Below are 15,385 nucleotides of genomic sequence, written 5' to 3'. Positions count from 1 at the left end.
AAAAGAAAAAAAGAGAAAGGGAAGAAGGGAGAAAAGAGGGAGGGGAGGGAGGGAGGATCTTATTTATATGTAAGACAAAAGGAAAAAAAGGAACAATCTATTTTTATTCATAAAATATATTCTAAAGATTATCAATCTATAGATATAGATTATCAATCTACATCCCATGTAACTTTTTTTTTAGGCTCCATATCCAGTGTGGAGCCCAATGTGGGGCTTGAACTCACAATCCAGAGATCAAGACCTGAGCTGACATCAACTACAAATACCCACCATTTGCTTCGACGTGGATGGAACTGGAGGGTATTATGCTGAGTGAAATAAGTTAATCAGAGAAGGACAAACATTATATGGTCTCATTCATTTGGGGAATATAAAAAATAGTGAAAGGGAATAAAGGGGGAAGGAGAAAAAAATGAGTGGGAAATATCAGAAAGGAAGACAGAACATGAGAGACTCCTAACTCTGGGAAACAAACAAGGGGTGGTGGAAAGGGAGGTGGGCGGGGGGTGGGGGTGACTGGGTGATGGGCACTGAGGGGGGCACCTGATGGGATGAGCACTGGGTGTTATGCTATATGTTGGCAAATTCAACTCCAATAAAAAAAAATAAATAAATAAAAATAAAAAAAAGAGTCTCACTTAACTAACGGAGCCACCCAGGTGTCCCCCAGGCAAGTTTTGAGTGTTCTGTGGATTAAACTCACTATAAATATACATTAGTACAAGTTGTATCAAAAATTCTTTATAGGAAGTTATCCCCAAATTACTGAAAAATATATTGTTTTCTACTTCAGGTATCATGTAATATCCAAATACTAATTTAGTTAAAAAGGGTTTCAGAGCCATAAAGACTATAATTAGCTTCATGTCAATTAAAATCAGGTTTTGCTGTCAAATAAGTTTATGCTGAACTTAGGAAAAATGTTTGGTTTTAAATATTTCTTACATTTTAGGAATACAATAAATGATTGTGGACTTCTACTTTAAATTATTTTCATTTTATATTATATTCACATTTATTCCTTTAACATTATATGTATGGATAGATAGTATTCATTATGAATTCTTAGAAAGGAGGCATTACCAAGAATTTGGTTTAAAAAGAAATATTGAAGGTAAGAGTTGAAGACCAATATTACAATAACTGGATTAGTAACTAGAATAATAAAATATTACAGGTCTTTGTAAATAATATAATCCAATAACTTCCTGCCCTATGTAGAAAAAAATTTTTAAATATTACATATTTATGAAAGTCCTATTAGAAGAACTTAAGAAAAAAAATTTACTCCCTATATCTCCACTGATAGTTCTTCACTGTTGCATCCCCTTGTCCCCATTTTCAGACAGCTCTAATTATTAAAACTGATCTAATTTTATACTGATCACAATTCTCTTATACCTCTCCAGGATTCCTTCTGATTGGAATCAGTTCTGAAGTATAGATCGTGTAAAAATACTACTACTTTCATGAGACAGCCCTTTAAAATATTTAAACACTGTTACCAAAGCTCTTCAATATTTTCTTATATGAGGCCAAAGAAATAGTTCACATTGATCATATATTAACATTTCAGGATTCTCACACTCTTCCTCACTCAGTCATCTTCCCTGAACATATTAATTTGACAATGTACTTCAATAAAATGTAATAACTAAAATTAATCTGTTCTTATCAGAGCAGTATACAGCACATGGCTTCTACTTCTGGTATAGAACTGAAATTATGATTTATTAACGAGTCTAACTTGTTTTGGAGAATAAGTTTTGGGTGGAGCTTAAGTAAGATACTATAAGTTTGTAAACTGTAAATTTAAACTACAATCTCACATAAAATAAGGCAAACTTCAGGGCTGGGTGATTTAGTAACATGCTGAAATCATTAGAGATCAAACTTTCTGGTGGTTCTCCCTTCTCACAGCTCTGCTATTCTTACTGTTGACTTCACATTAAGGCATATTTCTTTTACCATAATAAGAAGCAATCTACATTCTCCCAGTGTGCCTCTCCCTCAATCATGAAGTAAGAATTCTTTCCTTCAGTTTGAGTAGGCCAACTTCAGTCACATGACCACATCTCAATCAATAACTAATACTAAGGTAATCCACAGGTGAAATGACTTAGGCCTGGTTCCTGAATCAGCAAGGAGACTGGGGTTATTTTGACTGCATTAGACTAAACAGGCCCCAACAGTGAACTGGGGTCAATTCCCCGAAAACACAATGCAGCTACAAAATGAAAAAGTGATAGAGTGGATTTTGTGGAGTTCAAAGCCATTTACTCTACACTCTTAATACACTTCACCTCTTCAAAGTACAAGGCCACACTGTTGACAACTTCAAAGGCCATAACAAAACAGACTGGCTAACCTAGTAAACATTTTCCCTATTCACCTTTACTATTCACATTTCAGACCCTCCTTCTAAGGTCATCCTGCTATCTTCCTGATGCATATCTTTTTAGACACTCTTTATTTAGTGAAGGTCTCCTAGTACTCAACACTCTCAATTTTATTTGAAAATGTCTGTATTATATCCTCATTCTTGAAAAATAGTTTTATTGGGTATACAACTATGGGTTGACAGATTTAGCACTTTGGAAATACTATCCCGCTGTCTTTTGGCTTCCATTGTTATTGATGTCATTCTGTTGCTCCTTTGTAGGATGATTTGCCTTTTTCCTTGGGGTATTTTAATATTTTCTCTAACTCTGGTATTTTGCAATTGCATAATAACATTCTATTTGATATGTATTGTGCTTTTTGTATCTGTAGCTCTGTCTTGTCAATTACAGAAAATTCACAGCACTACTTCTTTCAGTATTGACTCTCCTACATTCTATTTTTTCATGGAGTTCCAACTAAAGGTACATTAAACTTTCTAAGTATTTCCCCCACATTTTTGAATCTCTTCAACATTTTCTATAACTCTATCTTTATGTGCTGTATTCTGGTTAAGTTCTTCAGGTCCATCTTCTAATTCAACAATTCTCTCTCCACAGATGGACCAAAGGCTTTGTCTCTATTTACAGCTCTAATACGAGTAAAGTCTCAAGGTCACCACTAGCTTTCACATTTGCTACTTAATCCTTGGTTTCGATTCCCCGTTCGTATTTCTTTGTTTTTGCTGCTGTTTTGCATTTTTGAGAAAGTAGCAATGCATTTAAAATGTGTTTGTTGTCACTTTTCCAGGACCCAGTATTACTGTAGTGGGAGACCCTAAAAGTTTATAGTCCACAATTATGCTGAAAGGGAAAGTTAAGACTAACAATTCTTAACGAGACTAACAATTCTTTAGCAATCACATCAAACTTTGCCTACTGTTTAAAGTATAGCCAACTATTTTCCCTTGGATTTATCCACAACCATTGGTCAGAAGAAGCCACTCTAGGCCATACTACTATAAATGACATTTTGTTCCTAAAATGAAGTCTGTTTATCCCTAACACAAGTTTGTTCTTTGTTAATGACAGGGAACAGTATTATTACGTATTACATGAGACAAAGATGGGAAGGGAAAAAAAATCCACTTCAACTACCATTTCTATTTATCCCATATAATCTTATATATTTCCTTACATCTTTCCAAAATTACTTAGAGAAATTTACTCTGAGACTAACAAAAATTATCACAGAACATTTAATCAAAGATTAACTCAATTATATACCAACAAAGTTCTCCCCTTGTACTAATATTTACTTTAAAATAACTATGTAAATACGTCCATTACTAGCCTAAAGCTATTATCATAGTACTAATTATTATATTAAAGAATATGATTATTATATTAAAGAATATCAAGTTTTAAACATTCAATGTTTTATACAAAGGATTTTTTTTTCATGTCTTATTTTTAAAGAATAATGATTCCAGGGGTGTCTGGATGGCTCAGTTGGGTAATTGTCCAATTCTTAATTTCGGCTCAAGTCATGATCTCAGGGGTCATGGGATCAAGCCCTGAGTGGGGGTTCTGTGCTCTTCATGGAGTCGTTTGTGCCTCTCCCACTGTTCCTCTCTGCTGCTCCCTCTCTTTATCTCTAAAATAAATAAATTCTTAAAAAAAAAATTCCAACCCTACTGCTCTAAAAATATACTTCGTTTCACAAAACACTAACATCATTAGTGAACTCTTAATTTCAAAAAATTTCCTAAAAATAAGACCTAAGTACATGCCGTCTACAAGAAACAACTTTAAATATGAAGATAATATAGAGTTAAAGGAAAGAGATGGAGAGAGATATACTATGTTAACATTAAAAGAGAGGAGGAATAGCTACATTAATTTCAGACAGAGCAGACTTCAAAGCAAGTGAAGTTATTACCAGGGACATAAAGGGGCTTAACATAATGATAAAGGGGTCAATTCTCTAAGAAGACATAACAATCCTTAATATATATATGCCTAACAGCATAGTGTCAAAACACGGAAGGTAAAAACCAATATAAAACTGTAAGAAGAAATGATCCACAATTATAGTTAGGAGATTTTAACACCTCTCTGTCAAAAATGGACATATCTATCAGGCAGAAAAATAGTAAGAACATAGTTGAACTCAAAAGCACCATCGATCTACTGGATACAACTGACATCTATAGACTACTTCATTCCACAACAGCAGAATACACATTTTTCTCACGCTCACATGGGAAATTTACTAAAACAGACCATATTCTCAACCATAAAACACACTTCTAAATGAATGGAAATCATACAATGTCTGCTTTCAGACTACGATGTAATTAAATTAGAAATCAATACAATAAGATAGCTGGAAAATACCTAAATATGTGGAGATTAAACAACACACTTCTAATTAACACATGGGTCAAAGAAAAAAATTTCAAGAGCAATTTAAAAATATTTCAAACTAAAAGTGAGAGGCATTTGGGTAGGGCAGTTGGTTGAAGTGTCTGACTCCTGATTTTGGCTTGCATTGTAATCAGGGCCTTGGGATCAAGCCCCATGTGGGGCTCTACACTCAGCAGAGTCTGTTTTATTCTCTCTCCCGCTCTGCCCCTCCCCCTACTCACACATACACTCTCTAAATAAATAAAATCTTTTAAAAAATGAAAATGAAATACAACTTACTAAAATTTATAGAATGCCGTGAAAATAGTGTTTAGAGAATAAAGTACAGCACTTCTAAAGAAGATCTAAAATCCATAATCTAGGGACGCCTGGGTAGCTTAGTGGTTGAATGTCTACCTTCAGCTCAGTGTGTGATCCCGGGGTCCTGGGGTCAAGTCCTGCATCAGGGTCCCTGCAGGGAGCTTGCTTCTCCCTCTGCCTATGTCTCTGCCTCTGTCTCTCATGAATATATAAATTTTTTTAAAAAATTAAAAAAATATATCCATAATCTAAGATTCTACTTCAGAAAAACTAGAAAAAGAGCAAATTAAATCTAAAGTAAGCAGAAGAAAAGAAGTAATAAAAATTAGAGTGGAAATCAATGAAATCAATCAACTGAAAACAGGAAATCAATAGAAGAAAAAAAATCATTAAACTTAAAGCCAGTCTTTAAAAAGATCAATAAAATTGATAAGCTTCTAGTCAGGCTAAGAAAAAAAAGAAAAGACATAAGTTAGTAGTATCAGAAACAAAAAAGGAGACATTGCTACAAATCCCAGAGATTAAAAGGATAATAAATCAATACTATGAACAATCCTATGACAAATTTGATAACCTAGAGGAAATTGTCTAATTCTACAAAAAAGACAATCTGCCAAAACTCATAGACAATCTGAATAAGCCTGTACTTACTAAAGAAACTGAATCAGGGATCCCTGGGTGGCGCAGCGGTTTAGCGCCTGCCTTTGGCCCAGGGCGCGATCCTGGAGACCTGGGATCGAATCCCACATCGGGCTCCCGGTGCATGGAGCCTGCTTCTCCCTCTGCCTGTGTCTCTGCCTCTCTCTCTCTCTGTGACTATCATACATAAATAAATAAAAATTAAAAAAAAAAAAGCTAAAGAAACTGAATCGGTAAATAACCTTTCAAAACAGAAAGCACCAGTTCCAGATGGATTCACATCTATCGATTCTGTGAATTCTATCAAACATTTAAGAAAGAAATTACAGCAATTCCCCACTTTTTCAGAAAATAGAAGCAAAGAGACTATTTCCTGACTAAGAAGTCAGCTAATACCTAAGTACCTAGTATAAAAACCAATATTTCTTGTAATTAGAAATATTTCTCAAGAACATGGATGTAAAAATCCTGTGGTTTTCTCCTCTTTCTAAACTTTCACCATCCCATCTTTCATCCCACCTATCCTTCCAACACTCAATGCAAATGTCATTTCCCTCTGTGAAATGTTCTCTGTTCCCCAGTTATTCCTTCCACTGTGTTCTGTGTATCTCTCTGTCATACTACCATACTCTACAGAATTACAATTTATCTACTTATGAATTTGTATGCCCACAAGATCACGTGTTATCAACCTCACAACTCAGATGCACTAGAGTTGATGTTTGTATCTTAACCTGTCTTAGCTATCTTATGTTATCTAACCTATAGTTGCCCCTACCTAAACTAAATCTGACTTTCCCATAGAAGTTCATCACGTAAAGATCAACAGACACATGTGTTGCAGTAGGAATGTACCATAGAAATGATCAGTATTTGTTATCCTGTCAGACAGATCACTCAAAATAATTAACACCCTGGTATCCTAGCTTATTAACAGTTTTGTCTAGTTTTGGATCAGGAATTTCCTAAAACCTGATCACTCTTGTCACTATAACACTTAGGCAGGCATGACACTCAGCATCTCTGAGGGCTTTCTCACCTAGGGAAAGTAAGAATCAAGCTTTTTCTTTTCTTTTTTTTTTTTTTTAAGATTTTATTTATTGATTCATAAGAGACACACACACACACACACACACACAGAGGGGCAGAGACACAGGCAGAGAGAGAAGCAGGCTCCATGCAGGGAAGGCAGAGAGAGAAGCAGGCTCCATGCAGGAAGCCTGATGTGGGACTTGATCCCAGGTCCCCAGGATCACGCCCTGGGCCGAAGGCAGGCCCTAAACCACTGAGCCACCCGGAGATCTCCAAGCTTTTATTTCTTAACGAAAGGCCAACTCTGCTGTCTACTAAGCTGAATATGCTAAACATATAAACCTTTATGATCAGCAATATACTTAGATTTAGATATCTGTTAACAACCTAAATCTCCAACGCTGATGTTTATCTATTAAGAGCCTAACACTAATTTATATTAGAGAGGAAAGGCCAAGAGCTGTTCTAATCCCTGTACATACCAGTTATTTATTTATTTATTTTTTTATTTATGATAGTTACAGAGAGAGAGAGAGGCAAAGACAGGCAGAGGGAGAAGCAGACTCCGTGCACCAGGAGCCCGATGTGGGATTCGATCCCGGGTCTCCAGGACCGCGCCCTGGGCCAAAGGCAGGCGCCAAACTGCTGCACCACCCAGGGATCCCACATACCAGTTATTAAAGAGTCATCGTGGATTAGCCAGCAACTCATGTTACTTGTTTGACATATATTTTTTTCATAGCAACACACTGATAGAGCTACTGCCTCCACTTACAGGTAAGGAAACTGACAACAGAGTTAAAAAACAATTCCTAAAATAATGTCTTCAGAATATGAATTCCAGATGTTTGCCTTTTAAACTAGTCCATTTAGTGGTGTGCTAGAGTCAGTTCACACTGACTCACAAGAACCAACTGTTAAATCTTTAGGAACTGTGCAAGCCGGTGTTAAACATAGCTATGATTAAAAATCAAATCATATAAGCTAACAATTACACAAATAATAAAAAACAAAGGTAACTGTTATTCAAAATTCACTTCCTAAATATTTTAGTACATTTTAGTCTTGCAGTTAATTACACTATATGTGAGTGCATATACATATTTATGTGTATGTGTGAAAAATACTATATAATGGTGTGAAAATGAGTATCTCTTTCCAAATCTGTATTCAGTGATATCACTAAGCCAGCTTGAAACTGACCATGATAGTAGTATTTACGCTAAAGAAATTGGCAAATCCCATAAAGCAAAGCTTTTTTCCCTGAATGGTTGTTAAACATTACCAGCAACTCATGGAGTTCATTCCATATTCTGAGCAATCAGTTACTTCAAAATGCAATACCTGTGCCCAGCCCCTACCCAGGAATTCTAATTCAGTAGATCAGGGGTAGAGTATCAACATGTATTTCACAAAACACTATCTCTCCTCCAAAAGAATTCTGATACATACACACCTCTAGCTGAGAACTACTATCTAAGATTTCTAAAGCAGTATTATGTATCTATCATCAGACATTAGAAAGCTACATACTGAAAAGTACATTACTTTAGGTTCCTGAAGATAAATCTCTACAAGCTATAATGTAAAATGGTAATGCAGCTGTTTTATTGAGGATCAGCAACAATCATAGGAAAGCTTCTATACAGCTTAAATGATCAGAAAGTTTCTCTTTAAACAATTCAATAATTTTAATGAAACGGTTATAATATGAGACAACTGAGATATCCATATGAAAAAGTATAAGGCTGGACCATAAATGTAAGCTAACTCAAAATGGATCAAAGCTAAAGCTAAAGCTCCAAGATTCTTTGAAAAAAAAAAAAAGGGGGGGGGGCATGAATCTTTGTGACCCTGAATTAGGCAATGGTTTCTTAGATAAGACACCTAAAGCACAAACAACAAAAACAGATAAACTATTTCATCAAACTAAAAATATCTGTGCTGTAAAGGACATCATCAAGAACATAAAAAGATAATCCCACAGGACAGAAGAAAAATTTTGCAAATCATAAATAAGGAATCTGTATCTAAAATATATAGAAAGTTCTTACAAATCAACAATAAAAAGACAACCCAAATTTAAAAAGGGGCAAAGATTTGAAAAAGACATGTCTCTAGAGAAGATACACAGATGGCCAATAAGCACATCTTATTGTTCAATATTACTGATGTTCAGTATCATTAGCCATCAGGGAAATGCAAAAACTACAATGCGATTACCACTTCACACTCATTAAGATGATTCTAATCAAAGAGTTTGTAATAGCAAACACTGACGAAGAGAGAATTGGAAATCTTATTGCTGGCAGGAATGTAATATAGTGCAGTTGCTTTGGAAAACAATCTAGCAGTTTCTCAAAAAATTAAACACAGAATTAGTATATCACTCAGCCAATTCTACTCCTAGATATAAACCCCAAAGAAATGAAAACATGTCACTCAAAAAACTATTCAGGATGTTCACAGCAGCATGATTCATAAGAGTTAAATCTGGAACAGCCCAAATGTTCATTAATTAATGAATCGATAAATAAAATGTGATGTATTAATGGAATATTATTTAGCAAAAACAAGGAACAGAATATTGATATATCCTATAATTTTTCATAAACCTTGAAAACACTATGGCATGTGAAAGACAAATCAAAAACAAAATCACATACTACATGACTCCACTTATATGAAATATTCAGAACAGACAAATCTATAGTGACATAGTGGTCTTCTAGGGATGGTGGTCAGTTTCTTGAAAAAAAAAAAAAGCTCAGGATCAGATTTCCACATATGAAACACTGACGTTTTCTTTTATTCAATAAGCTATATCATAAATTAAGATTTCTCTTTTGGCGTCACTGTCAGGAAACCCACCATTAAACTTTGTGGTCACATGTGCCTTCCTTCACCTAAATTCTCTGGTTCAGTTTTTGTCAACACCATGCCTTGCTTTCATTGTTTTAATTTCTAAGTGTCCTACTATAATCCACTTTAACCTTTCTTGGAAACAAGCAGGATATGATGGCTGGCTGAATTCTGAAGATTTAAGAATACTTTTAGATAGTTATGATGCCCATCAAGATCCAGAAATCCTATGAAGTTGAACTTAAGCTCCACTAACCAATTCCCTCCATCTTAATTACCACCAAGAACTGATTCAGAGAATTAGGAGTTTTCCCAGAGGACTTTTTTCCCCCCTAAATTACACTATCCATATAAACATTATAATGTGGTATTATTCACATCTACCATATATTTAGCACACAACATAATATTATGGAACATATATAGTAAGTCATTACTGAAATTTAACTTTGTTTTGGGAAATTCATTCCTACCCTAACAGGTGAGGATGACTCCTCTGTATTTCGTTTCTGGGACTCAGTGTCCACATCTTGGCGCTTGTTCTTCATTCTTTCTCTAAGATCCCCTGTAGGTCTTTCTGGTGACCTTTGAACCAAAAAACAAAAACAAAACAAAAAACAAAACAAAACAACAAAAATCTATATTTATATAACATTTATAAGAATGTATTTACAGAAATACCTGATGAATCTCAATAAAATTTTTCTGTCCATGGCTCCTAATGTTCAGAAAAACAATTAATTTGCTTCAGCTTAAATATTAATATATAAAAAATATGAGCATCACTTACAAGTGTTCTCCCCATAACAATCAGAAATGTATACAATAAAATTCCATGGGGTGGCAGGTACTGGTGATATGAATAAGAAACTATATGTGAACCAAGAAAAAGGAATTTGTAATTAACAGCTTCATTTGTTTTTCTAAAAATCACATAAATGTACTACTTATATTTGAAAGTAAAAAGTAGGAAGATAAAGTTTTAAACCACGATGTTGCAAAATTAATAAGGGGCAACAGTATTATCATGCATACATATATGTGGCTGGATGCAACATCAACAACTGAAAATTATCCATCTTAATAATCACAGGACATATAGGAGTTTTATGTTATTCTTATAACTTTTTAAATTTGAAATTATTTCAGAATAGAAAATAGTTAAAGGATTCAAAACAAGGTTTAGGCAGTGGATTTCTTTTTAATCAAGGAAAATCATACATAGTTATGTTCAACCCTGGTAAGCCTTCATAATTCATACTGAAAATGTGACAAATGGCTCCCAATTATTTTTACACTATTGTTAAGTGAGAAAACAAAGCAGATATGGAAAACACACTGCCTTTAAAGAATATTCCTAGAGGAGCTTTTTTAAAAAGGGCAATAGAAGTTAAAAAATGGTAGGTCCCCCACTGGCGACCAAAAAACACTGTGTGAGTATTTTTTAAAGATAGAAACAATCACATAAACATTTAGATCTATTTCAAGTAATAGTTATCAATCAAATCAATTCTTGTATCAATCAATACAAGTCACATAATGAAGATATAATTTCAGTTAACTCACTTTAAAGGATCTCATTAACATTTGTATGTACATTTTATAGGAATATATAAATGTTTAAACAGTTAAATCTGATCTTGAAAGTGTATCTTCTTATTAAAAACCAGTACTTAAATACTTTAAATTATAATTATGATATACAAGTTAATCTTATGTGCCCTGGTTTCCTTTATGTAATAAAACAACTTATTAAGAACTTGTTTCTATCCTAAGCAGCGCCTAACAGAGCTCTTCATACAATGAATGCTTAATAAATAATCTTGTGACTAATCATTTCTGAATTACACTGCTTTTCTTTCCATCTCTGAATCACATTATGAACCGTATTTTCTTCCCTATAAAAAAAAGGAAAAAAAGACAAATCCAAAGGGGGTTATCGAATGGAAAAACATGCACAAAATAACATAAAAAATCCTTTATTCTAAGTCTGGCAATGACACTATGTTTTCCCATCTTAGACAAATTCTCTGACCATTTTCCTCAAAATTACCTCTTGCATAAAAATTCTGTGTCAGTTAACAACAAACTTCAGAGATGAATTAGGCATGTATTAAAAGTGTGGTAATAATATGAACAAAATATTAAAATTGTTGAAACACTATCTAGGTTATATTTGTACAGATAATTAAACATATGTCAGTAAGAATTGGTTTTCCCACATTAACAGAAGGCAAGGATGACAATCTAAATACAATAAAACTGAGTATTCACAGCATCACAAGTAAACTAAAATGTACGTTTAATTGAACAAGAAGTCAGTTAAGGGTTTGAGTTTTAAATTCCATTAAGTTTCAAAATTTATACACACACACACACTCACCCATTTAAAAAAAAATCTACAAATGCTACTGTTCAGTTTTTATACTATTGGTATAACCAAAGCCATCAGCACATCCAATTATAGGAACTGGTTAACTATTTGTTTACCAATCAACTTTAAACTGTTTTTTGTGACAACCTTTACATATATTACATACTTAAATACCATAACACAATCATCATGAACTGAACTGAAAGAAAAATAAAAAGTCTTTATTAGGAGATTTTCATTTAGCTTTGCCTTTATTAAAGGCAAAAAGATGTCTTAAATAGGAAGTAGTACCTTTATCCATGTGTAAGCAAGTTTATATTTTCATTTACATTAGTACATTATGATAAGGGATTTGGCAAATGCATTTTAATATACAGAGCTTGCAGCAGAATGTCGTATGTCATTTAGATTTGAATTTAAAACATCTTAAAAAGCTAAAACTATATCCTTGTTAAATTTTAAGGGTTAAAAACCGTCTTTCCTCAGTAAAAACAATCTATGATGTTCTGCAATCTTAAACCATTTTAGTATGTAACTAGGAGTAGGGGGGAAGTAAGTCATACATATATTATTTAAAAAATCTATTGGCAAAAACAGTAAATATTGAGCAAATAGTTTTAAAGCATACATTTTATTAATCTTGAAATTAACAACTAAAAAGATCTTACTGATCTTTGACTATTGATAAGACCACCACCAAAAGAGAAAATCTGATCAAATATATGCTTGTATTTCAGATTTTTATACTAGATAAATTACAAAATAATCTTCTAATAGTATATGAACAATTCAAAGTTCTTAATTTACCTTCTATAATTGCTGCTATAACCTTTACCACGGGGTGAAGGGCCATGTACGAATCTACAAGTGTTTCCATAGAGGCAGTTGCCAGTCTTCAACCAGTTACGGCACTGTGTCTAAGAGACAGATATTACTATGTAAATTTCATATTTATTTCTAGAAAAAAGATGCCAGTGGGACAAAATTAAAACAAATGCTACCAAAATTCCAGCTACCCTGAGATACATTATTCCCCAAACAATAAAAACATCAGGAAAAGAAAAACATAACAATTCTTTTCACTCCTCCTTTATGAAACTCAGTTTTAAAAATTTACTGAACATTCCTACAATACAATAACCTGTTCACTTTTACGATACAAATCAGTATTCAAGAACAGGATTACAAGATAACCCCTGTGACTGTTCTAGTGACAACTCACCTCTGCTGTACTGCCAGTGCTGGGTCCAAGCCTCTCAAATACACTGGGTCTTCGGGATGTGCTATCAGATATGGTCTTGGTATTTTCCACTGTGACCTTCCTTCTAATTTTTGACATTTTGTACTACTTTAACCAAAAAAGAGAGAGGCAAAACTGTAAAATTCTTCAGTTTTAAATTAACTGCCCATAACTTATATGTAGATAAAGCTATAGATAACACTGTAAAAAATTATGGGGAATTTTTCTCAGGAGAAAAAAGGCATAGGAGAGGTCACAGGTAAACAGAAGGTATCTTCGAACCCACACATTAGTGAACTTATAACAAGTTTGAAATCTGTTGCCTAGAATCCTAACTCTTCTGCAGAGTGAAGGAATAAGATTCTATTCACAGTTTTCAAAGCACATTCAGCCTCAGAAAACAAACTATAAAAATGTTTAGTTTCTAAGTTACTTATAAAACTTACAAAATTTAGTTAACTATCTTTTAAGGAAAAGTTGTGCTATCATCCTCCATAAGGTAGTTAATTGGAAAAGAAAGCCATGTCAAAGAGAATGGGAAAATAAAATCAGGCAAGAATTTTATTGATAGATATTATGCTTTATAACAGTTTGTGACATTAGGTATATTCTAAAAATCAGCTTAGTAGAAAAGTGCAAACTATTTAAATTTTTTTTCATCTTAACAGAGCTTAAAAAAGAACAGTCTAATCAAGGATATTTATTCATTTTCCAATAATATAAAGAAAATTCAATGTTGATAAAATGACTTTCTTTCAAAATAGGACTATACAGCCTATAATAGGCTATAGAACTAGAGCTCAAGATGTTTCTATAATTTATGCTACACTTACATAAAAGTCAAAGATCCTAAAAGTGACGAACAGGCTATCTTACCATTATTAGAAACAAGAAAGACAAACTGTAAAAATATTTTACAAAAGTAAATAAAACATTTAAAACTAAAACCGTAACACAATATATCCAAGTATATAATCAGGTGATTCAACTGGAAATGAAAACAACAGGTAACAGTAATAGGATATATGCTAGAAAAAAAAAAAAAACATTAAATTCTAGATCTAGAACAAATTAGTACATAACTGCGGGAACTGAGCAGGAATTGCCTAACTAAAGAAAAAAAAAAAAAACGACAACAACACTACACCATATCACATTTCACATAATCCAATTAGTTGAAATCTTATCAATAGTCAAAAGTTACTAGAATGAATGATAGCTAAAGAAGTAAAAGTTCCATTTGATATAGAACTGGTCTCCATAAAGTTCACAAATTCAAAAAGCTCTTTAATGTAGTTTCAAAGTAAAGATATACCACTTGAAAGGAAATTAAGTCTTGATAGTACCAAATCAAAAGTTTAATAATATTATAAACGACATTTGGTTTAATTAGATACTTCTTTTAAGGTCACATTTTTAAAAGAATCCTAAGAGTAAGGACAACATTTTATAAATAAACAAAGATAATGAACCAAGAGGAAAAAAGGAAATGATATAATATGGTAGTTTTAAACTGGGAAAAAATGTGTATTCTTATTTTTTAATATAAAATACCACAATTTTAGCAACTAATTTTTAGTGATTCAAAGAAGTTGAAAGAGAACTTACAAATTTTTAAAAATTAGTGTGAAAATTAGTCATTAATATGTCACATTAATGAGTAAGAATTTGTTGCAACATAAAACCACATATTTATCAACTGTTCTCCAAATAAGGAACTACACAGCCAACTCTACACACAGCAGTTACTATTGTGAGTTAGTATTATTAGTATTATTATTGATTTCATTCTCAGCCCAAAAGTGAATTTACAGACTAAAATGTGGTAAAATTTCATATGCCCATTTGTTTGACAGAACTGAAGAATTCTTTATAGGAAATCCAAAATAAATGGAACTGGGAAAAGATCTTCTAGAAAATGTAGAGCTTTAATTAACTGAGAAAACCACTTTTTTACAATTTATATCTGAGTCAATAAAAAGTGACTATATCACAAAAAACTGATAGTTTAGAACAAAAACAAATGTTCAAAGTTTCATTATGTTGCTATATATATTAATATACTGATGTACACTATAATCATCATTCATAATTCAATTTTTTAAACATTTATTAATAAACTTAAAA

General features: G+C 32.9%; 1 protein-coding gene across 4 annotated transcripts in view; it reads right to left on the bottom strand.

Annotated features, from left to right (window-relative positions):
* Positions 1-15,385, bottom strand: part of ZC3H13 (zinc finger CCCH-type containing 13) — a 91,078-nt gene that overhangs the window by 71,548 nt on the left and 4,145 nt on the right. For all 4 annotated transcript variants that reach the window (XM_025478272.3, XM_025478274.3, XM_025478275.3 and 1 more), the window contains exons 2-4: positions 13,241-13,366; positions 12,826-12,935; positions 10,118-10,229 (exon numbers count right to left, since the gene is read on the bottom strand). In XM_025478272.3, the coding sequence (XP_025334057.3) occupies positions 10,118-10,229; positions 12,826-12,935; positions 13,241-13,357 (339 nt within the window). In that variant the 5' untranslated portion in view covers positions 13,358-13,366. The remainder of the gene's footprint in view (positions 1-10,117; positions 10,230-12,825; positions 12,936-13,240; positions 13,367-15,385) is intronic.

This window comes from Canis lupus, chromosome 22 (genome assembly GCF_003254725.2).
Source record: "Canis lupus dingo isolate Sandy chromosome 22, ASM325472v2, whole genome shotgun sequence".
In the NCBI taxonomy this organism is placed as follows: Eukaryota; Metazoa; Chordata; class Mammalia; order Carnivora; family Canidae; genus Canis; species Canis lupus.
Note: the sequence above shows the minus strand (reverse complement) of the source record. Positions and strands in the feature narration are given on the sequence as shown.